Source organism: Neofelis nebulosa, chromosome 3, assembly GCF_028018385.1.
Source record: "Neofelis nebulosa isolate mNeoNeb1 chromosome 3, mNeoNeb1.pri, whole genome shotgun sequence".
NCBI classification, from domain to species: Eukaryota; Metazoa; Chordata; class Mammalia; order Carnivora; family Felidae; genus Neofelis; species Neofelis nebulosa.
The window spans coordinates 115,172,802-115,199,063 of NC_080784.1; the positions used below are offsets into that span (position 1 = coordinate 115,172,802).

General features: G+C 35.9%; 1 protein-coding gene across 4 annotated transcripts in view; it reads right to left on the reverse strand.

Moving 5' to 3' along the window:
- The window catches only part of SEC24B (SEC24 homolog B, COPII coat complex component), a 101,141-nt gene that overhangs the window by 41,407 nt on the left and 33,472 nt on the right, over positions 1-26,262 (reverse strand). For 2 of the 4 annotated variants that reach the window (XM_058721687.1, XM_058721686.1), the window contains exons 3-5: positions 24,596-24,769; positions 15,919-16,023; positions 1,110-1,190 (exon numbers count right to left, since the gene is read on the reverse strand). In XM_058721687.1, the coding sequence (XP_058577670.1) occupies positions 1,110-1,190; positions 15,919-16,023; positions 24,596-24,769 (360 nt within the window). The remainder of the gene's footprint in view (positions 1-1,109; positions 1,191-15,918; positions 16,024-24,595; positions 24,770-26,262) is intronic. The other 2 variants (XM_058721689.1, XM_058721688.1) reach the window with 1 other exon arrangement.

Sequence of the window (26,262 nt, forward strand, 5' to 3'; positions counted from 1 at the left end):
ATAATATAAACATATATTAGTTTCAAGTATACAATATAGTGATCCTACATATAGTATTTGCCTTATAGTGAGCAAATTTACTCTTTTAAAATATTTTGATAATGGTGAATGTTTTTGGAATGGTCCATAATTTCTTAGACACATGTGCATGCCTAGGGAAAAAAAAAAATCCCTACTCACAAAAGACTGAGTAGCTTACTGGAGTATTCTTGAAATACTAAAAAGGAACTCTATATTAAGCTGAGAAGATGAAAGTTTTCTACCAATCTGTAGGAGAGTGATAGCAAGATAGTATGTTAAGTCCAGCGTGCTCCAACTTAAATTAAGCTCCATCTTGGATTATTACCAAAGTGGTAAGAAGTAAAGAAAAGAGCAAAATTACTTGTCCTGTTAGTCCTAATGTTTCAAATCATTAGAAAAAGTGAGAAAGAGAGAAGTCAGATGTGATGTAAGAGATAGACAGAAAAGGAATTTCACAATACAAGACATTATAATGAAATGACTAATAATTATAAAACCTAAGCTTGCATTTTTTTAAAAACCATCCACCACTCCTATTCCTTTGTAATGACCAAAGTTATTTCTAGATATGGTTAAAAGTAATGCCTCCAAAATCTAGCCCCAAGTGGTTAATCTATTTACCTGGTGGAGGCAGCCAGGAGCCATAGGGGGAGTAAAGAGTCAAAGACTATCTATATTCAGAGGCTAGTTGGAAGGAATTCAAGGACCTAAGCATGAGAACAGAAATATAAAATTTACTTAAGAAGTTATTAGCATAAAAAAGGGAAGAGGAAAATTACTTAGTATTAAAAGTTACTTAGCATTTAATACTTTAAAACTTAAAGTATTAAAAGTCTTTTAGAAAGAGGAAAAAGATAAAGAGCATAACAAAAATAAAATAATAAATTTTCTTAGGCCTCCCAGAAACAACACTTGTAGTTGTTATAGGACCATTAAAACTACTAAATTAAGGCTGAGAGTATGAGAAAATGTCTCTGTTCTGTTAAAAACATAGCCTGCTAATTATGTGTAATATATGTTGATGTCTGGAAACAACTGATGGTCAGTAATGTTTCCAGTAAGCATCAAATAAGCACAAAACAAACTACCTCGGTAGCTGCCTCCTTCCAGGGCGTCGTAACTGTTGGGCACTGGAGAAGCACTGCTTGTGGTAGAAGAGCTGTCAACACCTGAAAGGAAACCAAAACATCTACTAAGTTTAACGGGACAATGTATCTTAGAGCAAGCAGCCTTTGGCAATGTTGAAAAGGATGTTTTGCTGAACTAGGAAAATTCCTGAGTCTAGTAAAAACTAAAAGTGACTGATGTTTCATGACATTTAAAAATCATATAAAAACTTATGTTAGTAAGAGTGGGGAGAATATGGAGCTGACAAGTGGAACAAAATTTAATCAATTTTAATGACTTTTATAAGGCAGCACAGCTGTATGGAACCTCTTAGAAGAGGAGTCTTGGCTTGGTTGTTACCTCACATGTTACCAAGCATTTCTATGCCTTAGTTTATATATCTCCAGATTGGAGAATAAAAATCTGTGAGATTAACAGGGACCATCAGTGGCAATTTATGAGACTTAGTGACAGGTCACATGGATAAAATAAACAATATATTTATTTCATTCATCCACTCAATAAATATTCTGAGCCTACAGTTATCGTAGGGCGATATGCAAGAGTATATACTGATGAATAAAACTGAAGATTCACATGGTCCCTCTCTTGCATTAGAGATCTTGGGCTCTTTCACTCTAAGACAAATATCTGGTAGAGAGGTGATCCCTAGTTCTTACCACCAATATTATAACGGGGGTTTAAACTGCATTTTAGGTTAATTTTCAACTGCGATATAAAAAGAACAGGTATGCATAATTATCTTTCATTGAATAATTTTAGGTGCCATGAGAATTGGGTACACTGACTCAGGGCATAATGGCTAAAGCTTTTTGCAAAGGAACATTTTATTATCAGCAAAAAACATGATTTAGAGGCAAAAGACTGAAGTTACTTAGGCTCTGTTCTTTTTTTTTTTTTTTTTTTTAATTTTTTTCAACGTTTTTTTTATTTATTTTTGGGACAGAGAGAGACAGAGCATGAACGGGGGAGGGGCAGAGAGAGAGGGAGACACAGAATCGGAAACAGGCTCCAGGCTCCGAGCCATCAGCCCAGAGCCTGACGCGGGGCTCGAACTCACGGACCGCGAGATCGTGACCTGGCTGAAGTCGGACGCTTAACCGACTGCGCCACCCAGGCGCCCCAGGCTCTGTTCTTTACTTGCTATATAACTTAGGGTAAGTGACAATCGTCAGTACTAATACTCTCTTCTGCAAAATGGGAACAATTTTAAAAATGCCCTACATGTGTGCTTCTTAATGTTCCTGTGAGGCTTAAATGAGATGGTGAATATGAACTGAGAAAATATAAGGGCTATAAAATAAGTAATAGGTAGAAGATACTAATGTTTACTAAATGCTTTGTGATAAATAGAAAATGGATGCATATATATGTCATTCTTAATTAAGAATGGGAAATGATGGCTCTTCCTTTTGTTCTTTGTGTTTGTAAATATACAACTAAAAAAGAATGCTGATATATAAGGTCGTTTTGAAAAGTTTGAAAGTAAAACATTAAAAAACAATACACCAGTACCCAAAGCAATATTCAGTGCAATCCCTTTCAAAATACCAACGGCATTTTTCACAGAACTAGAACAAACAGTCTGAAAATATCTATGGAACCACAGAAGACATCAAATAGCCAAAACAATCTTAAGAAAGAAGAACAGGCCTGGAGGTATCACAATCCCAGGTTTCAAGATATATTACAAAGCTATACTGATAAAAATAGTACGGTATTGGCACAAAAACAGACACACGGATGTATGCAACTGGGTAGAGAGCTCAGAAATAAACCCACACTTATAGGACCCATGAATCTATGACCAAAAAACCAAGAATATACATCTTAATAAATGGTGCTGGGAAAAGTGGACAGCTACATGCAAAAGAATGAAACCGGACCACTTTCTTACACCATACACAAAAATAAACTTAAAATGGATTAAAGATCTAAATGCGAGACCCGAAATCATCAAACTCCTAAATTAAAAATGCAGGCAGTAATCTCTTAGACAGTGGCCTTAGCAATTTATTTATGGATATGTTTCCTCAGGCAAGGGAAACAAAGGAAAAATAAACTACTGGGACTACATCAAAATAAAAAGCTTTCACATAGCAAAGGAAACCATTAACAAAACAAAAAGGCAAACTATTGAATGGAAAAGATATTTGTATATCCTATATCTGGTAAAGGGCTAATATTATATAAAGGACTCATAAAAACTCAACATCAAAAAAACAGTCTGATTAAAAAATGGGCAGAGGTCTGGAATAGGCATTTTTTCCAGAGAAGACATACCGATGGCTAACAGACACATGAAAAGACGCTCAACATCACTAATCAGCTGGGAAATGCATATCAAAACCACAATGAGATATCACCTCTTACTAGTCAGAATGACTAGCTAGTATCAAAAACACAAGAAACAAAAAGTGTTGGTTGGTCAGGGGCACTTGGGTGGCTCAGTCAGTTGGGCCTCTGACTTCGGCTCAGGTCATGGTCTCGCAGTTCTTGAGTTCAAGCCTATGTGGGGCTCTGTGCTGACAGCTCAGAGCCTGGAGTCCGCTTCGGATTCTGTGTCTCCCTCTCTCTCTGCCCCTTCCCTGCTCATGCTCTGTCTTTGTTTCTCTCTCAAAAATAAACATTAAAAAAAAAAAAAGGTGTCGGTCAGGATGTGAAGGAGACATAACCCTCACACACTGTTGGTGGGAATGTAAATTGGTACAGCCGCTATGGAAAACAGTATGGAGGTTCCTCAAAAAAAACCCCAAAATACCATACAATCCAAAAATTCCACTACTGGGTATTTACCCCCCAAAACCAAAAAGCTAATTTGAAAAGATATATGCACCCCTATGTTCACTGCAGCATTATTTATAATAGCCAAGATACAGAAGCAACCCAAATGTCCAGTGATAGATGAATGGATAAAGAAGATGTCACCACACACACACACACTCACTCACACGCACACACACACGAATATTAGTCAGTCATAAAAAAGAATGACATCTTGCCATGTGCTATAACATGGATGGATCTAGAGGGTATTATGCTAAGTAAAATAAATCAGAGAATAAATGGCATATTGTAGAATCTAGAAAACAAGTGAACAAATAAACAAGAAAACACTTAAAAAATTTTTTTTAATGTTTATTTATTTTTGAGAGAGAGAGTGAGAGTGCATGAGCAGGGGAGGGACAGAGAGAGAGGGAGACACAGAATCTGAAGCAGGCTCCAGGCTCTGAGCTGTCAGCACAGAGCCCGATGTGGGGCTCGAACTCACAAACCGTGAGATCGTGACCTGGGCTGAAGTCAGACGCTTAATCGACTGAGCCACCCAGGCGCCCCAAGAAAACAGACTCTTAACTACAAAGAACAAACTGGTGGTTGCCAGAGGGGAGGCAGGAAGGGGTATGGGTAAAATAGGTGAAAGTGATTAAGAGGTACAAACTTCCAGTTATAAAATAAAATCAGTCATGGCGATGAAAATACAACATAGGGAATATAATCGATAATACTGTAATAACACTGTATAGTGACACACAGTGACTACATTTATTGCAATGAGCACTGAGTAATGTACAGAATTGTCAAATCACTATGCTGCACATCTAAAACTAACATAACATTGTATGTTAACTATTCTTCAATAGTAAAATAAAATCTTTGTTTAGTAAATCCACCCCTCCCCTCCGCAATACACCAAAACTTAAATATTCATCAACAGATGAATGGATAAACAAAATGGCTGGGATATTTTTCAGCTATACAAAGGAATAAAGTACTGATACATGCTACAGTGTGAATGATCCTTGAAAACATGCTAAATGAAAGAAGTGAGACACAAAAGGTCACAATTATATGATTCTATTTATATAAAATATCCAGAATGGGTTAAGTCTCCAGAGATACAAAGTAGACCAGCTGCCAGGGGCTGAGAGAAGTGAAAATTGGGAAGTTACTACTTGATGAAAAGAGTTTCCTTTTGGTAGGATGAAAGTTTAGTTCTATCCATTCAGTACCTTCACAAAGTTAGAACTAGATAGAAGTGGTGACTGCACAGCAACCAAAACGCTAGAATCAGATAGAGGCGGTTATACTACTGACACTGAATGATACACTTTAAAATGGTTAATTTCATGTTACATGACTTTCATCCCATCCTTACACCTTACACTAAAATTAACTCTAAATGGATCACAGACCTAAATGTAAGCACTACAACTCTTAGAGTACAGGAGTAAACCTTCATGACCTTGGATTGGCAAAGGATTCTTTTTTTTTTTTTCTAGAACACTTATTTATTTTTGAGACAGAGAGAGACAGAGCATGAACGGGGGAGGGGCAGAGAGAGAGACACACACAGAATCGGAAGCAGGCTCCAGGCTCTGAGCCACCAGCCCAGAGCCTGACGCAGGGCTCGAACTCACGGAGTGTGAGATCATGACCTGAGCTGAAGTCGGACGCTTAACTGACTGAGCCACCCAGGCGCCCCGGCAAAGGATTCTTAAATATGACATTAAAGCCACAAGCAACAAAAAGAAAAAAATAAATTGGATTTTATCAAATTAAAAACTTTTGGGCTCCAAACAATACCATGGGGAAAAAAAAAAAAAAAGACAACCCTCAGAATGGGAGAATATATTTGCAAATCATACATCTGATGAGGGTCTAGTATCCAGAATATAAAACGAATTCTTATGACTCAACAATAAAAAGACAACCAAATTAAAAATGGGTAAAGGGCTTAAAAAGAGATTTCTCCAAAGAAGATAAAGAGCCAATAAATACATGAAATGATGCTCAACATCATCAGCCACTAAGGAAATGAGAATCAGAGTAACAATGAGATGCCACTTCATATCCACCAGGATGGCTATAATTGAAAAGACAGATAATCCCAAGTTTTGGCAAGAATGTGCAGACACTGAAAACTTCATGAGACTGGAAAACGGCACAGTCGTGTTGGAAAACACCTTGACAGTTTCTAGAAGGTTAAACAGAGCTACCTTATGACTTGGCAATTCCACTTATGAGAAATGAGAACACACACCTCCACAAAAAGCTGCACATGAATGTTAACAGCAGCATTAGTCATATGGCTAAAAAGTGGAAACCCAAAAGTCCATCAGCTTGTGAATGGATAAACAAAATGGGATGTCTCTACACAATTAAATATTATTCAGCAATAAAAAGGAATGAAGTATTGATACATGCAACAACATGGATGAACCCCGAAAACATCATGCCTTAAAGAGAAAGAAGCCAGTCACAAAAATCCACATATTAAATAATCTATTTATATGAAATATTAGAATAGAAAAATCTAGACACAAAAAGTAGATTAGTGGTTGCCCAGAGCTGTAAGTGTGTGTGTGTGTGTGTGTGTGTGTGTGTGTGTGTGTGTGTGTGTACGTACAAGAAGTAAGAACAGGAAGTGACTGCTAAAAGGCAGAAAGTTTCTACTTGGGGGTGATAAAAATGTTTTGGTATTACATAGCAATGGTTGCAGAACTTTGTTAATATAAAACTGCCAAATAGTACAATTTCAATGAGTGAATTTTATGGTATTTCAATAAAGCTATTGTTTAAAAAAATACCATAGCATTCTCTCTGATCAAGAAAAACTTTTATAAATATCAAGAAATAATTCTTGAAAAAAAATTAAGTATCAAATTACTTTAAGGAACATACTACTTATGCTGCTTATCTTCCTTCATGCCAAATCAAATATTAATGCTTAAAAATTTGGCCAATTTTAATAATAATGCTATATCTACAAACTTTAAAGTATTAATTTTGTACAAATACTGTTTTATTTATTGAAAAATTTGAAACCTGCTAGTTTACTTTAAAATTCACTTTCAGGGGTGTCTGGGTGGCTCAGTCAGTTAAGCATCTGACTCTTGATTTCAGCTCAGGTCATGGCCTCACCATTTTGAGATCGAGCCCTACGTCGGGCTCAGCATGTAATGCAGAGCCTGCTTGGGATTTTCTTTCTCTGACTCTCCTTTGCTCACTCTCTCTCAAAACAAATAAACTTTAAAATTCACTTTCAGAAGAAAAGAACCAATGCAAATCTCTATTTTGAACTTGTTGAAATAGCAAAGCAATGATAAAAGTTTATCATTGATAAAAAAGTTTTTCAATGAGAAAAGTTTATCTGGATAAATCCAGATGAACCACAGACTCAAACTTTTCTAAAATTTAATGTTTAGATTAATTCTACTTAGGTCATGCCATCACTGCCAGCACAAGTCAAAGTGGCATTTTTTTTTAAAGAGGTACATTATGTAACTTACAAGTTGACATTCTGAACATGCTTAAAAGCACCTTCACAATTCTCCTACCATCTTACAGAATAAAGTCTAAATGCCTTTTATCAAAATAGGAACTACAAAATGTGGCTTCCACCTGCTCTCTCCACCTCTATTTCTCTCCTATTCCTATACCATTTTCTCTTTTACCTTATGATGCAATCACACTGATCTCATTCTGCACCCAACACACCATCTTTCCTGGCATTTATACACCGTATATATTGGTTCACTAGCCTAGATTCTGTTCTTCCACATGGCAAATTCCTACTCATCCTTCAAATTTCAAATCCTCCATAAAACCTTTCTGATATGTGCATGGAAAATCATTTCTACTCCTATGCTGGAACATTTTTTCAACTCCTAATTAATGTACTTTTCAAGATATATTGTAATCATATATGCTTTCCTATCATATTTGAGGAGGAGGCTATGCTGCTGTCTTAATCTCTGGAACCATAATACCAAGCAAAATACTGTTTTCTGGGTACAAGCTGGCTTTAGTTAAACGAATAGCTTTGGGACTTGTCCACATTCTTAAACATTACATAGGTCCAGTTTGCAGACACTTATATACCACATAATCTATATTATTGACTAAATACTATACATTTGCTGGCTGGGGAAAAAAAATAAAGCATTTTCAAATGTTTAGTATTGCACTTAATCATATTTGGGGCTAGCCTAGACATCTAATTACTACTTGAATACTATTTCTATTTGAAAGTACCTTTAAAATTTTAACTCTAGGTGCTGGTACCAAATTTCCTCCCACTGAACCCCTAATATTCTGCTTCTCACCTTACAGAAAGTTGGGAGTTTACAGCTATAGCAATCATATATCTATGTACAGGATGTTTACAAGCTAATTATTCGGGTAACAGGTAGCACATTAAAAAAAATGTATATGAATACTGAAAACCCTCAAATACTTTTCTTGTGGCATGAATATCCTTTTATATCCTTCAGAGACCCAGGACATGTGTTCAATTTATAAAATTTAAAAAATGCGTTCCATATGTATTGAATTCAGCTCAAAGATATTTACTTGTTAAAATAATAAAATAGTACATCAAATAAAGGGAAAGACAGATTTGAACCTTTTAAGGATTCTCTTCAGGGGTGGGAAAAGGGGGGAGATATTGGTCAAAGAATACATACTTCTAGTTGTAAGATGAATACGGTTAGAAATCTAATGTACAGCTATAGTACTATAGTTAATAATACTGTATTACATATTTGAATAAACAAAAAGAAAGTGAGACCTAAGTAGGCCAATAAGGTCTTGTTATCTATAGGAGTCGACTTTAACTCATTCTGTGTCAAAATATGACATTATCTTTTAAAATTCCCAAGGCAAACCATAAACATATCATTAACTCTGATGCAGCACCTAGCACTGAATAATTACTATTAGCCTGTGTGAAAGTCAAACAAGAACTATGACCTTAAAACTCATTACAAAAAATCAAAAGTTTTATTCCAATAGCACTTACAAAATGTAGCACCAAGCTGTCACATTCCCAGAGCCATGTAAGAAAGCTTCCTGTTGTTCTCTGGCCATTTCCTAACCTGAAAATTCCCTAGAGGAAAGGTGACTGAGAGTTTGTATAGCAGGTAACAGAAGATTAACTGACAGTGTTTTTCAGGGAACAGGGCTGAGCACAGCCTAAAGTCTGAATTAGTCTGCGTGACTTCCCTCTTTGACGTTATTTCACTTCTCCATTTTTATTCCATTGCTATTCCCTTCCACTCCCACTTTCAAACTGGTATCCCTTACTATTACAAGTCTGACAGTATCTGTCTGCAGTACAGTACCTAAAACTAACAGAAGGTCCACTCTAGCACTGACAACTAAAGGAGTCAATACCTGAGACCAAATAAACTAAAGAGAAGAATTTAAGATAAAACCATATGGGAACCTGACAGCTTGCTAGTTGCTCAAGCTTCCTTTAAAGTTTATTCTCCAACAATTCTGAACTTTTAGGAGCTTCTAACAAAATATGACTGCCCCTAGTAAAAATCCTACTGTAGTTTTCTAGTGTGTATTTCGTGAGAAAATTTTTAAAAGAAAGTCTACCTATAGCATGTCATTTAGAAAATATAATTAGATTGTAAATGTAAGATTGAAACTGAAATAAAAGTTTTCCTTTAAAATTGAAAGTTAAAAAAAAATATTCCTGTACTGGACTGTTGTGTAACCTTGTTGTCAAGAAAACCATAAGCTTTAGTAAGTGAAAAGCTAAACAAGTAGTTTCTTTTACCATAAAGAGGAATATTACTGATTTCCAAACCTGCCCATTAATATTTTGTTGTTGTTCGATAAATTTTTTCAAAATTGGAGAACAATTCCATGTGAACAAAACACACAAAAATCTTATGAATATAAGGAATGAATACCACTGAAATTCTTAAAAAGTAGAGCACTCCAAATCTCTTTATTATAGATACTTATATGTAATCCCCACAACAACTTGAACCACTGTCTTTTACCTCTTTACATAGGAAAAAATTATTGCAACTGAGCAGGTTTAAAAAAAATAAAACTAAAATTCATTCATTCATTCATTTAAATTTTATCAAGACAGAAAACCTTAAGCAGGCTCTATTCTTAGCACGGACCCCAATGTGGGGCTTGATCCCAAGACCCTAAAATCATGGCCTGAGCAGAAATCAAGAGTCAGATGCTCAACTGACTGAGTGCCCCTGTCCCCAGGTGCCCCTAAAATTCATTTAAAAGCTAAGATCTGTGGGGTGCCCGGCTGGCTCAGTTGGCAGAACATGTGACTCTTGACCTCAGGGTTCTAAGTTCCAGCCCCATGTTGGGTGTCAGAGACTACTTAAAAATAAAATCTTTAAGAAAAAAAGCAAATTTTTCCTTGACTGCTTTCTTTCCTACTCAAAACATGTCTTTAATTTGCAATCAACAAATATATGACTTTTTTTAACAAACCATGGATTGAGAACACCAGGATTCTAGTAAAACTGTCCATGGTATAGTCTTATTATTTTGTTTCATAATAAAAAAAAAAAAAAAGGCACAGGAGGAAGATAATATGTGAGTAACAGAGTAGTGACTACTGCCACGTGCCCTTTAGTTCCTTCCTACTCCAGTGCTTTGTGTTCTCACTAGGAGATAGAGACTCTTTTCCTTTTCTTTTTCACACCTTCGTGTAGACAAAGAGGCCTTGGTTTGACTCCCCACTCTGCTGCTTAGTAGTTGTTGGACCAGAGACAAATGTTACTTAGCTTGTTCAGATCATAGTCAACTCATTTGTAAAAATGGAGCCAATTATCTCTGCCTTACAGGATTGTGGAGAAAAATAAACTGAAATAAAAATATAATCTCAGGGCGCCTGGGTGGCTCTGTTGGTCAAACATCCAACTCCTGATCTTGGCTCAGATCATGATCTTGCAGTTTGTGAGTTGGAGCCCCATGTTGAGCTCTGTGCTGACAGAATGGGGACTGCTTGGGATTCTCTCCCTCTCTCTGCCCCTCCCCCACTATCTAAAAAACAAACAAACAAACAAACAAACAAACAAACATCATCTCAATGTTAGCAATGACAATTAATCTTTTTGAGTCCTTACCATTTGCCAGATAGTGTTCTAGGCTCTTCACAAAGAAAACCTTAAACCCTTAAAATAACCATATGTAATCTCATTAGTATTGTTATTCCCATTTTACAGATGAACGAACTGAGACTCAATGAGTTTAAGAAACTTGTCACAACTCTAGGAAGGGTCAAAGTCAGGATTTGAATCTAGAAAAACTGACACAAAACCCCAGGGAGACGTATTAGCTCTTCAGTACCGGCACTGGCATACAGTAAGTGCTCAAAAATGTTAGGTATTATTATAGTTTAAATGCCATGAGTTAAGAACTCAGAAATTTTTCTGGTGCGGCCACTCTGGAAAACAGTATGGAGGTTCCTCAAAAAGTTAGAACCAGAATGACCCTAAGATCCAGCAATTACACTACTAGGTATTTACCCAAAGAATACAAAAATACTAATTCAAAAGGATACATGCACCCCGATATTTACAGCAGCATCATCTACAATAGCTGAATTATGGAAATAGCCCCAACTATCAATTGATGAATGGATAAAGATGTGGTATATGAATATCTACAATGGAATATTCCTCAGCCATAAAAAAGAGTGAAATATTGCCATTTGCAAGGATGTGGATGGAGCTGGAATATTATGCTAAGTGAAGTAAGTCAACCAGAGAAAGACGACAAATACTGCGTGATTTCACTCATATGTGGAATTTAAGAAACAAAACAAATGAGCAAAGAGGAAGAAAAGGGGGAAAGGGGCAAACACCAAGAAACAGACTCAACTATAGAGAACAAACTGACAGTTTGTTTGACAGAAGGGAGGTGGGTGAGATGGGTGAAGTGTGTGATGGGGATTAAAAAGTGCATTTGCTGTGATGAGCACAGGGTGATGTACAGACGTGCTGAATCACTATTGTATACCTGAAACTAATATACTGTATGTTAACTGACTGGAATTTATATAAAACCTTAAAAAAAAAAAAAAAGAACTCAGAATTTTAAATCTGTAATATATTCAAGAAAAAAATGGTTAAACAAGATAAGGTAATTGGAGAAAAACCATAAATGCTTAATCTTTCTGATTTCCCAATTTTTTTCAGTCTAAGGAAACAGAAGTTTCAACAACTGCACTTAATTGCAAGCAGAATAAAAATGAGAGTAATTTAGTTAACTATACTGGAATTAAAAAGATTTTTTTTTAATGAGAGTAATTTAGGCTGACAACATTATACAAAATAACACATTTTTGAAATGTGCAAAATAAGGATGAGAGGATCTGAATAATATATACCTTAAATAGTAATAATTCAGGGCCTGGGAACAATAATCCATTTAGTAGCAATATCCACACACTACAATCAGATCTTGGTTTCATTAAAATACCCTTTTCCACTAAAGAAAATAGGACTATTTGGAGAAAAAGCTCAGTCCATGGTTGAAGCAATGTAAGATGAGCTAGGAACATCTTACTGAGACCTCAATGTGCTTAAAATATATGCTTAAAGACTCATGGAAACATTTAAAAAAAATTTTTTTTTAATATTTATTTTTGAGAGAGAGATGGAGCACAAAGAGGGAGGGCAGAGAGAAAGAGAAGGAGACACAGAATCTGAAGCAGGCTCCACACTCTGAGTTGTTCCCACAGAGCCCAATGCGGGGCTGGAACCCACAGGCTGTGAGTTCATGAGCTGAGTCAAAGTCAGATGCTTAATCGACTGAGACACCCAGGTGGCCTTCATGGGAATATTTCTATTTATTTGTTTGTTTGTTTATTTAATGTTTATTTCTGAGACAGAGTGAGGGGGAGAGACAGAGGGAGGGAGAGAGAGAGAGAGAGAGAGAGAGCCAGAGAGCGCGCGTGAGAGTGCGCGCGCATGAGCAGGGGAGAGGCAGAGAGAAGGGGAGACAGAATCCAAAGCAGACTCCAGGCTCCGAGCTGTCAGCAGAGCTCAACGTGGGGCTTGAACTCACGAACCGTGAGATCATGACCTGAGCCAAAGACAGATGCTTAACCGAATGAGCCACCCAGGTGACCCCATGGGAACATTTTTAAAAGACAGTTTGAAGGAGCTGTCACTGGGCCAAAACTAGGATAAGTTGCTATCAAAATAACCAATGTTTGTAATAGATTATTACCTAGTGAATAAAGTAAGAATCCATGAATCAATACGAACCCAAAGAAGTCAACAAGGGAGAAGAAAAAGTTCTCCTTTACAGTGAAACCTTGGCTCATAAATATTGAAGGAATGTTGGAATTAGAAAATCAGCAATGAATACTTAAACTGAGTGAAAGTTTATAATAAAGAACAGGGCATTACATACTATCAAAAAATCTCCCCAGAAATTATTTATTAAAAAAAATTTTTTTTTAATGTTTATTTATTTTTGAGACAGAGACAGAGCATGAATGGGGAGAGGGACAGAGAGAGGAGTCACAGAATCTGAAGCAGGCTCCAGGCTCTGAGCTGTCGGCACAGAGCCCGACACAGGGCTTGAACTCATAGACCATAAGATCATGACCCGAGCCGAAGTCGGAGACTCAACCAACTGAGCCACCCAGGTGCCCCCGCCAAAAAAATTTTTTTTAAGTTTATTTATTTTGAGAGAGACCAAGATAGCGCAAGTGGGGAGGGGTAGAAAGAGAGAGGGAGAGAGATAATCTCAGGCAGGCTTCTGGCTGCCAGCACAGAGCTTGATGTGGGGCTTGAACTCACGAAACCCTGAGATCGTGACCTGAGCTGAAACCAAGAGTCAGATGCTTCACTGACTGAGCCACTCCAGCACCCCTCCCCACAAATTATTTATTAACTCCAAGAGGAAAAAGAAGTAACTTTACTGTGGAAAAACCTGGAAGACACCATTTTAATCAAGTGATCAAAGTTAACACCATCAATATGGGAACAAATCAACATCATGTGCCTGGGAGAGAATGCACTGAGAACACATTACTTTAGTGGTAATCCTGCCTAAATACATGATTTGAATCTAATCACAAGGATACATCAGATAAACCCAAAGTGAGGTACATTCTACAAAACAACTAGCCTATATTCTTCAAAATTGTCATAGTCAAGAAAAAGAAAGGTTAACGGACTATCTCAGATGGTAAGAGTCTAAACAGAAATGGCAACAAAACTCGATGGATGACCCTGAATTGGATCCTGGACCATGAAAATAGCTATAAATGATCTTATTGAGACAACTGTTGAGATGTGACTATGGGCTATGTAGCTGATATTGCACCAGTGTTTAATATCCTGATAACTGCATTGTGTTATGTAAGACATTGTTCCTATAATAGGGAACTATACGATATCTCCAACTTACTTTCAAACGATGCAGGAAAAAATGTGGAATTATAAAGTAAGTGGGGCAAAAATGGTTTATCTAAGTGTATATGGGAATTTCTTTTGCTCTTCTTACCAATGTTTCTATAAGGCTGAAATTTTAAAAAATTATATAAAAATTAAACATTACTAAAAATCCAAAAAGATAGATGGGTATTTTATATATTTAAGGTAAAAAAATATTACTCCCCACTGTAACCCTCTATTTTTTACCCTTCCTCAAACTGTGCATAATGATCTGAATATTTTTTTAACCAGTATTTGTTTGAATATAGTCAATCCTCTTTTTAAAAAAAAAAAAAATTTTTTTTAAACACTTATTTTTGAGAGACAGAGAGAGACAGACCACAAGCCGGGGATGGGCAGAGAGAGGGAAACACAGAATCTGAAGCAGGCTCCAGGCTCCGAGCTGTCAGCACAGACTCCGACGTAGGGCTTGAACTCACGAACTGTGAGATCATGACCTGAGCCAAAGTCGGACGCTTAACCGACTGAGCCACTCAGGTGCCCCAGGATCTGAATATTTTAAAAATGCACAGGAAATAAGCTTTTGTTTATTTTTATTTTTTTAATTTTTTTTTTTTAACGTTTATTCATTTTTGAGACAGAGAGAGACAGAGTGTGAATGGGGGAAGGTCAGAGAGAGAAGGAGACACAGAATCTGAAACAGGCTCCAGGCCTGAGCTGTCAGCACAGAGCCCGACGTGGGGCTCAAACTCACGGACCGCAAGATCATGATCTGACCCAAAGTCAGACACCCAACCGACTGAGCCACCCAGGCGCCCCAATAAACTTTTGTTTAAACATACTGTTTATAGAGCAAATCCTTCCATTCAATAATAAAAATAACAGGAGAATCATGGCTATATATAATTTGAAATATCTACACTTAATGTTTGTCTTAAACTGTTAGAGTAATGGAGGAACTGAACTGGTTAATGTTTAGTAGTGCTCTACCCAACAAAGCCAGAAAAAGATATTCAACAGGGTGCAACACATAATCATATGTACAACTTCTTCCCCTACCAAGATCTGAACTACTACTTCATGAAGCAAGATCATAACTACAAATTTTGGGCCTCCTAAGTATATAACAAGAAGGACCAAAAAGGACCTCAAAGAAACACTGTTAATTTCTCTATCAGTATTATAAAATCCATGTGGTTCATTTTGATTAGTTTAGGTAGCATGCAGAGCAGAAAACAAAACATTATTCCTCAAAGGGTGCTAAAGCAATCCATAAGCCAAAAGCTTCAGTTAGGACTCATTCTTTGGCATGTGACATGAGAGGAAATGCATTTCTGAAAGAAGAAAGCACTCTATCATCATGAAAGATGTGTCGTTACTTACAAAATGGTAGAGATGTCCAAAGGAGGAAAAATAAAACAAAAACACCTCATTTCAAGTGAACCAACCTTCTATAACCCAAACCAAGCAAGTTCATTGAGCTAAATCTGCAGACGCTCTTTTTTTTTAAGGCTAACAGACTGTGGACATAAAAAGAAAGCTTGAGTAGGAAAAGATCAAGAACTGGTGTAAAGCTAAAGCAGACCTGCTTCCTCATCCTCCTCCTCCTCTTCCTCATCATCGGAAGTTGATGACAAGGGAGTTGGTGCGGAGCTAGCTTGATTATTAACATAGTCACCATACTGCATGCCTGTAAAGTGGAAAGCACAAACACAAGAGTCAAACCAACAGGAAAGATGAGAAATAAAATTTTGACATTGCATCAAAAGTGAGAAAGAACTCTGACATTCTAAAGAACATCCCAGCATGCATTTTAATGTTAGCAAACTTATTATCAAAATTGGATCCATTAGAAAATCTCTGCAAAGCAGTTTAGTAAAAGCAGCTTTTATAATAACTGGTTTAAGTGTGAAAAACGTACCACGTATTACACTGATAATAATTAGGAAACTGCAGTGATACTCTGAAAATTTAACTGAGCTCCATACATGTTTACCTTCATTGACCTTGGGGCCCTTGTGGCATACATCCTTTGGGACTGCACATTCTTGGTGAGCAGTGATCATTTCTACTCAAATGAATTTATACAGCATTCAACACACATACAAATACTTGATACCTTCCTTCTGTTAATGCCACCTTGATGGTAACTCAGTTCTCGTAACGGAAAAAGAATGACAGTTAAAGAACTGTATTCAGAATAGTTCTCTGCTCACAGATGCTCAAAAAAAAAAAAAAAAAAAAAAGCTAATTACCTGTGGTCCTACAAGTGTGACAATTACAAAACAGTGAATTTTCTGAGATGGCCAATCATCTCAGCTTCAGCCTATTGCCTACATGTGAGTCTGAGGTAGGTGGATAAGACTGGTCTTGTAAGACACACCAAGAAGAAAGATTCTGTGGAAAAGGCACAGCGGGTTTAACTATATAACTCTTCTCCCCCACCTCCCCAAAACAGTGACTGGGTGTTTTTATAATTTAATTAATGTGGTAAAATTAGACTAACATCCACAAAATTTTAAGAGGGAAAATAAAATAATCCCAATTAAAAATACAAAAATAAAAAATAATATCCTTGTAAAGAAAATCTTATAGCTCAACTTGAAAAAAAGATAAAAAAAAAAATGACACCGAAACACAGTGTGGATATTTAAGAACATTTCACAATATTGGAAGCACAATGAAGCGATGCCTCATCAAACTCACATGGTAGTCCCCTGATGCTTGCTGTCTTTTTTCTTTCAGGTGACCTTTTAAATTAGCACGTTATGTTAATAAACACAACTCATGGCTATCATAGGAAAAATGCTATTAAAGAGAAAAATCTGAGTTCAGAAGAGAGCAAAGGTTAAACTGCAGATAAGTGAAGCTCTGATCTTCTCACTGGGACCAAAGAAGTCAGAGAAAAATCTGCTGGCTTTGCTGAAACATCTTTTAAACATAGATAAACAGTAGTTATTACAAACTTATCTGAGAAATCAACTTGACACCCTGAAAGACCAAATTCAGAGTGGCCTGTTCCTCTAACAAAACCTATTTAAAATGAAAATTTGACTAATATTAGACCTTAGGTTAAATATACTAAGAAGTCTGCAATAAAACACAAGTTAACAGTAAAAAGATAGTAGAGAAAATAAATTCTTCAATTTAATAAGAACTTCTTTAAAAATGAAGTACTTTCTCAAAACGCAATTAGCATTGCACTTTAAAAAGTGTATACGTGTGTATACAATAAGAAGAAACAAGAGAAAAAAGAAAATCCGTTTACTGCGCTAACACAGGCCACTAAGCAGGAAAAAATCAGAAGAGAATCCATTCTTTTCATGACTGAATCAATATGCAGGATGTTGACTCTGTAACTAATCAAAAAAGCCAAAATAAAGCACAAACCTATACGCATGATAAAACATTTTCCTCTCTTTGTCTAGATTTACTGAATTACCAGATTCACTTATTACTGGAAAAATATGCAGTGCTTAATTGGAAACAAATGAGAAGACTATACGATTAAAAAAAAAATCTAAAGAACTACTTAATGAACTGGAACAAACCTATGAATAAGACAAAATAGAGTAATGTATCATTTTAGGTTATACTATGGCTGTCAATGTACCGTATTAACAGAATGTCACACAACATACTCAAATTTTTACTTTCTCAAAAAAGGATGCAGTCTTTTTTGAGAAATTCTAGAGATGACAGTGTCAAGATTTGAGTCCTTCCCTAAGTATGACTCTTACTATGCTCAGAATTTAGCATTCCTTTGCTTGTCCAAGTAAACTTTGTTTAAAGCTTGAGAATATTAATGGCACAAGAATATGATATTTTTGTGACTCCACAGAGAAATGACAAGAGCTCTGGAATAACAATCAACCCTTATTTAAAGCCCTGCTCTAGGCTGGGTACAGTTCATACAAACTGCAACAAATGGGGGTTGACAGCCGAGTCATCTACTCTACGATATGTGCGAACTTCCTGAGTGCCTTTATTCAGACCTCCTTTAAGAGCCAGAACCTATGCATGAGATACTCAGGTTGCATATATGAGGTGGTAGAACGTAAGGTCTTCTAGAGCTCAGCCTGAAAGCCACTGTAGAGATGTACATGGAGTACCTTCCACTCCAACCACCGCCACCTCCATCTCCACCTGTGCCAAATGGGGCAGGAATGCTACATCCTAACTTACTGTTTTACTTAGAACTTTCAAGGTATGAATCTTAGTAAACCAAGAGGCAAGACCCACTTCAGAGATAGAATCTGACACGATGAAGAGCTTTGTTACCAACAGGGCCCCAATATCTTAAAAAGGACATTCAGTTTAAACTACCTATCGCATTAAAGTACCTTCAGGCAAACTCTCCAAGAGACTGTATCCTTGGAGCTGCTTAATAAAGGGCATCTTCACTGTTCCCTGGATACAGCTACACTGGGAATAAATAAAATTAGTCTGAAGAGAACAAATCCCTTGTGGAAGTTAGCTTTTTTAAATTCAAGAGTTCAGACTTTTGAGCGACTGTTACCTTTCTTTAAGCTGGTCTTCAAACTACATATGCATACTCTAAAACTTTCCAAGAGTTCCTGCAAAATAATGGCTTTAAGAGAATCAGTTTCCATGGTAGTCTTTCTAAAACATACCCAACTTAGAAAGTGCCTGTGTTAACAGCCATTCTCTCACTTTACAAAGGAAACACATACCCTTAACTTCTCCTAAATCTTACATTGCCCTGAGATATAAAAATGTCTCTGGGACTAAAGGGAAAGCTTCTTCCTTCTTTAAATGATTAATCAAGGCACCTTCAATCTACAGACTTTCTTTTATCTTGCCATACATGTTTCGGTTAAAGACGGAAGATGTTAGAAATAGGGTTGGGGCTCACTGGAATATTCTTAATTCAAAAATAGTGAAAAGTAAATTGGTGGGAGTAATGATGAATTTATTTAATAATTCTGCACGTATGCAGCTCACAAGCACTACTGCCAAAGAACCCACTGCTTTTGAAAGAGTACCATGAGGACAAAGCAAAACCAGTAAGAAATACTGAAGAGACAAGCAGCAGAACACTGAATAAAGATGGGGGCTCTGGGTTCAATTCTATGTTCTATCAATTACCAGCTGTGTTTCCCTGGGCAAATTACTAACCTCTCTGGTTTTCATTTACAGCATCTGTAAAGGGGGTAAGAACTACATCAGATAGTGGTTGTTGTGAGGATAAAGTGAATTAATATATTTCAAAGCTTAAAATGATGCCTGAAATATACTAAATACTATATAATTATTAGCTATTATTATTATTGAACTTTAAAAAACATGTTTTTGTGTATATTTCATTAAAAACAATTATTTTCAGCTATTCTTAATATTTATCCCTACAGGGGACAGAACAAGTCATTACAAAAAATAAACTTCCACCAATCTGAAAAGTATTCTTAGCCATGTTAATTCTTTTAAAAACAAGTAGAATGTTTTCTAGGATGACCAATTTTTTTTCAAGATACATTGGATAAAACTCATAGATAAAAATTTTACATAATTTCTTTCAAAGTCAACATGAAATATTCAATAAAGTATTTTACAACCTATTTTATCATAAAATATTTATGATTATAATCACTTCTCACCTCCTTATATTTTATACAATATTTAGTTATTTCTACCTCCTTTTAACGATAACAAAAATATTTACTAGTGGGTAAATCTGTTAGTACTTAGTGGTATATGTTTTTCTTTTTTCAATTAATTACATGGGAACATTGTTTTTAATGTTTATTTTTGAGAAAGAGAAAGAGGGAGAGAGAGAGAGAGCACGGGGGAGGGACAGAGAGAGAGGGAGAGAGAGGATCCCAAGCAGGATCTGAGCTGTCAGAACAGAGCCTGACATGGGTCTTGAATTCACAAACTGTGAAATCATGACCTGAGCCGAAATCGAGTCAGGTACCAACTGAGACACCCAGGCACTCCAACATGAGAACATTTTAATCATGATGCCTGATTAAATAACAGAATTACTTTTCATTTTTATACTTGATTCCTATTTAAATATTTTAAAGATGCCAAATACCAGAGTTTGATACACATAATGTGTATATTTACTATAGGAATACAATGGTTTTCAAGAAAATCCTCACTTCTTAAATAGTGTAATTATCAGATAGATGTTACACTCCTTTATTTCAAATTTGGTAATGAAAAACAGCTTATCAACTCATTGCCTAATTTTTAATTTTTTTTTAACGCTTTATTTATTTTTGAGACAGAGACAGAGCATGAATGGGGGAGGGGCAGAGAGAGAGGGAGACACAGAATCGGAAGCAGGCTCCAGGCTCTGAGCCATCAGCCCAGAGCCCGACGCAGGGCTCGAACTCACGGACAGCGAGATAGTGACCTGAGCTGAAGTCGGCCGCTTAACCGACTGAGCCACCCAGGCGCCCCGCCTAATTTTTATAATCTACCATAAAAAAGGATACATTAATCATATTTGGTCTTTGACATTTAAATTTGACTGCTTTTAGTAATTTGGCTTAGAAGATATATGCTATAATTTATTTCTCAGTGGAGTTTATGATACCCCTTTGAAACTCCAGGAACACATCCCCTTGGATTAAAAAAATTAAGTCAGATTTTCTGGCAAAGAATTAAATTTGTCTCACTGGTTTGAAAATGAGGACTGCCTTTGCCAATTAGGTTATATGGCGATGCCATATATAAAACAAATGACCTACATTACATTTTAAAGTTTTTGATAAAAACACATTTAAAGGATGTGATGAGATGTTATATTGGCAAAAGTATAATGAAATTCACAATACTCTGAATAATTGGTGATTCAGCAAAACAAGGATTGGGTTTGGAGCCAGAGGACCTACATGGGGTCTTGGCACCCCCTACCTAGAGAGTTTGTGTCTTTGGGGAACACACCTAAACCTTTCTAACCTTCAATTTTTCCTTTTATAAAAGGAAGATGAAATGTGATATGCCTGCTTTACCTGATGATTGAGTGAGGTAATAAAAATTAAAGGTATTTTAAAATTATAAACTGCTACATGAAAGTAATAATGGTACTATCTATCTACAAGCTGGAAAATAAAATCTAACAAACAACAATAAAAATTCTGACATGTAACCCAGAAGATTAAAAACGTTAAAAAAGTCTAAAGAAAAACTCTACTTTAATAAAAGCCTTCCAATACCATTCCTATCTTCTTTACATGAAAAAATTTCTTAGCAATTGTATGTGTGAAGATAAAAACTATGAATGAAATTTATCTTAAGTTTATCTTATTCTAATAATGAGTCATACAAGTCAGGTACACAAAGCTATCATGGGGATGGGGGAGAGTCATTCATTTCACTGAAAGATGTATTTCCATTCAAAATGTACTTTCCATAAAAAAAATACCCAAATTCATAATTCTTATATGTTATTTTGACCAACTATATACTAATAATTATCTTGACAGTTCAATCAAGAATAAAAAAAAGTTAATGCTTAGGCATGTACGATCATAAAGCAAAATTTAAATTTCATTTTATATAATATTACTATGGCAAAGAACTATGATAGAATGATAAAAGAGTTTCTAGCTTAAGAATATATTATATTATTATATATATTAATATATATAAAATGATCATATTATATTCAGGGGGAAAGAGTATGACATTAAGGAGAAAAAGAAAAAAATGTAAACTTTCCAAATGTTAAAGAAGGGCTCATTTAGGCATTTTTAATAAGGACGACAGTAGGTTTTATTCAAGTGGATACAAAGAATAATATAACCTCTTTGTTTTAAAAGTCAATGTATGCAGGGGCGCCTGGGTGGCGCAGTCGGTTAAGCGTCCGACTTCAGCCAGGTCACGATCTCGCGGTCCGTGAGTTTGAGCCCCGCGTCAGGCTTTGGGCTGATGGCTCGGAGCCTGGAGCCTGTTTCTGATTCTGTGTCTCCCTCTCTCTGCCCCTCCCCCGTTCATGTTCTGTCTGTCTCTCTCTGTCCCAAAAATAAATAAAAACCGTTGGGAAAAAAAAAAAAAAATTTAAAAAAGTCAATGTATGCAATATGTTGAAATTACATAACTGCAACTATTTAAACTTTTGGTGAAAATTTTAGCCGTCAATCTCACCAATGTCCAAATAGTTACAGAGTTTTTACAAAAACTTTTTAGGAGGTATGCAAACCAAAATTTGCAGCCTCCTATCTTAAAACCAGTACAAGAGTGTGTAGTCCTTCTGAGAACAACAAAGCAAAAGTATCTCTGAAGCTAGGAGAAAAATATTAAAATCTCTTTGAAGTATTAATATTTTAGTAGTCATATCAGAACCACAGCATAGCCTGTGCAGCCCACATACCATCCAACTACAACAGGCACCATTCACATAAACCATAACTTGCACAACACACGTGGTAGCCCTACCTCACATGATATATTGTACACTGCACATCTATCCACAGGCCACTAAGGAGCCAATCTCCCACTTAAAAAAAAAAAAAGGAACAAAACAACTACAATTCAAATGTTTCTAGTATTCTCTTTTCTGTTACTTATTCAAGGAGCTTCTCTTAGGTAAATCAAGAGCTTGTTAAGAGCCTACAAAACAATTCACCTTATTTTACAGAAAGATAAAGTTTCAGTTAAAAATCTTTCACTCTGCTACTCGGGCAGAGTAATTTATAATCTTGGGCAAACTTCCTAATCTTTCTGAATCTCACTGTTCTCATCTGTAAAACAGGGATATTGTAGGATGATAATGGGGGTTAAGTAAGATAAAAGTATCTGGCACACTGTAAGTGCTCAATAAATGGTAGCCCCTCTTTTCAAACCTATTTTATTAAATCTATCTTATTAGTAAGAAAAACACATAATTAGGATTATTTTCTAGGGATGTGGTTTACAAAATGATACTTAAAATGGCAGGATGGTACTTAAAGTAAAATGCTACAAAGAAAATATAATAGGAAAAAAAGATACCAGCAGGGGCAATGTAAAGGGTCAAAACAAGCAAGATATTTAAGAAATGGAAGGCAGTCATCAATGCCGAGGAAAGATACCATTCATTTAGTCAGGGGTTCAAACCTACTCTTAAATTTGTTCTACTCATGATAAGCAAACATTTCCTACCAGTCCTTCATTTTAAAGGCAAACACTTCTAAAAAACTAGATTTTATTCCCAATATACCCACTGGCTTCTTGGGAATCCATGGACACTCCATGGTGCTGCAGGTGGTTTTCCTATAAAGCCAAATAAGAACATTTTTAATGTATACTCTGATTAAATGATAGAAAGTCCTCTTGACCACATACTCAACAGATAATAATAAGTTGTGAGATCAACCTAAGATGCTTTTTCTGAGATTCAGAACATAAGAGAGAAAAATGAAAGAGAATTCTTCATATTCAAGGTAAGAAGCTGTCATTATACAGTAAGCATAGTCTCTAAAATATTACTACTAATGGTTGCTCTGGAAATACAAACTACAGATTCCTAAAAATAGTTCAGTTATTCTCATCAAATGAAAAACACAGTACATCAACCTGAAACATCAATAGATTTGGAGTTTCAGCCAGGTAGAAAATAACCAAGAATACTGCCAAAAGAAAAGGCAACGTAGGGAAGGAGGGTCAAAACAACACCTTTTAGTTACCTGTCACTTATTTAACACATGGAGAATATTCAACAAACGAATAAACCATATTGTTTGTCAGTGCTGCAAGGGTATGGGTTACAATTTAATTTTCACCCCTCTCAGTACCAAAGGTGGCTCAAAAGTTACTTTCATTAATAATAATGACAAATAGAGAAAACATCAAATAGGATATGGAGAGTCACTAAATTAAAAAATCTGGGGTGCTTTATCCTACAACTATAGTAATATTTAAAAAATAGGAAAGAAATGTTCCATAACAGAGGGATGGATTAGTAAATTATAATACATTGACACAATGAAGTATTAGCCATGAAAATGACTCTGACAACTATGGGGATATATGAAGAACTGTGTATAATGTAATAAATGTAAAAGCAAAACACAAAATGGTATATATACTATGACTACAATTATGTAAAATATATAGTCATAAGCAGAGACTGGAAGTTAATATACAAAAAACAGTGTTTGAACTGAGATTAGACATTATATCACTTCATATTTTATATAAACTATAGTTATACAGTTTGACTTTCTAAAATCAGCTATTTGAATCAGTGTGTGTGTATATATGTGAGTGTGTACTCTCTCTGTATACAGTAAAATAAATTTTTCAAATACCTTTCTGTTGTAATAACTCTGATGGCTGTGTAACTGAGGCTACAGGCTCAACTGGGCGATTTGCAGCAGGAGGTGTTCTTGTTGATGAGGCTCCTGACAAAACAGAGGATACGACTGGGCTGGACTTGAGAGGCTGAACATTTTGCATAACAGGACAAGATAAAGAATCTGCAACTAAAGACAGAAAACTATTTCATTCACAGGAATTAACTGGAAAGACATCAAAATACTAACAAAATACAGCTTATATGAAGTTCTTGTAGAAACTTCAGTAGCATCACATATATCTAGTATTATATAGAGAAAATAAGGTGGTTCAAAGATATGATTTTAAGAAAAACTGGAAACTTACCAAATGTTTTAATAATCTTTAATGGCAACTTTCCTAAAACATCTCATAAACTTCCTTACCTTTTTAAACAAAATGAATCCCAAACAGTTTTACTTTACTAATCATCACTGCTATTAATTCATTATTGTACTATGCAGTGGTACCTAAGATAAGATGAATAGAGGTTGTTTCTGCAGTAATGTCCACGAATTCCAGTTCAAATGTTTCCAGTATCAGCTCAGATCCCATATTTTATTATAAACTGCCGCATCTTATTTGCTGCTGCTAATCAAATGCTGTATTTCACATATAGCTAAGTAAGGACTCAATGGTAACACTAGGTTGGACGTCTGGAATAAAGTACTTGTGATTCACAGTGGGTCTTTTGTGATAGGTCAAACTGCCTGATTTGGAGGATAATCTTCAGCCAACCAAGAGGTAATTAAAAACCTATGGCAACAGCCTATCCATCAAGGGTCCACTGATGGATAAATGGATAAACACACACACACACACACACACACACACACACACACACACACACACACACACACATTATTCAACCATAAAAAAGGAAATCCTTCCACTTGCAACAACAGGGATGGACCCTGACGGTATTATGCTAAGTAAAACAAGTCAGAGAAAGACACATAGCACATGATCTCACTTGTATGTAGAATCTAAAAAGCTGAATTCATAGAAACAGAGCAGAATGGTAGTTTCCAAGGCCTGGGTGGTTGGGGGGGAAGGGAAATAGGGAGACAGTGGTCAAAGGGTGTAAACTTTTATTTTTCTTTTATTAAAGTACAGTTGATATACAATATTGTATTAGTCTCAGGTGTACAACACAGTGATTTGACAATTATATACAGTATGAAATGCTCGCCACAATAAGTGTACTTACCATCTGTCACCATAAATTTTCAGTTTTAAGATGAGTACGTTCTGGGGATCTAATGTACAGCACAGTGACTACTGTTAACAATACCTGAAAGTTGCTAAGACAGTAAATCTTAAATATTCTCACCACACACACACACACACACACACACACACACACACACACACAGGTTATTATGTGAGATGATATGGATATATTAACTAACCCTACTATGGTAATCTTTTTGCAGTACATATATATGTCATGTCAATCATCACATTGTACATCTTAAACTTACACAACGTTATATGCCAATTATATCTAAAAGTTAAGAAAGGGGTGCCTGGGTGGCTCAGTCAGTTAAACATCTGACTCTTGATTTCAGCTTAGGTCATGATTTCACAGTTCGTGAGATTGTGTCCCATGTAGTCTGCTTGGTTGTGATTCTCTCTCCCC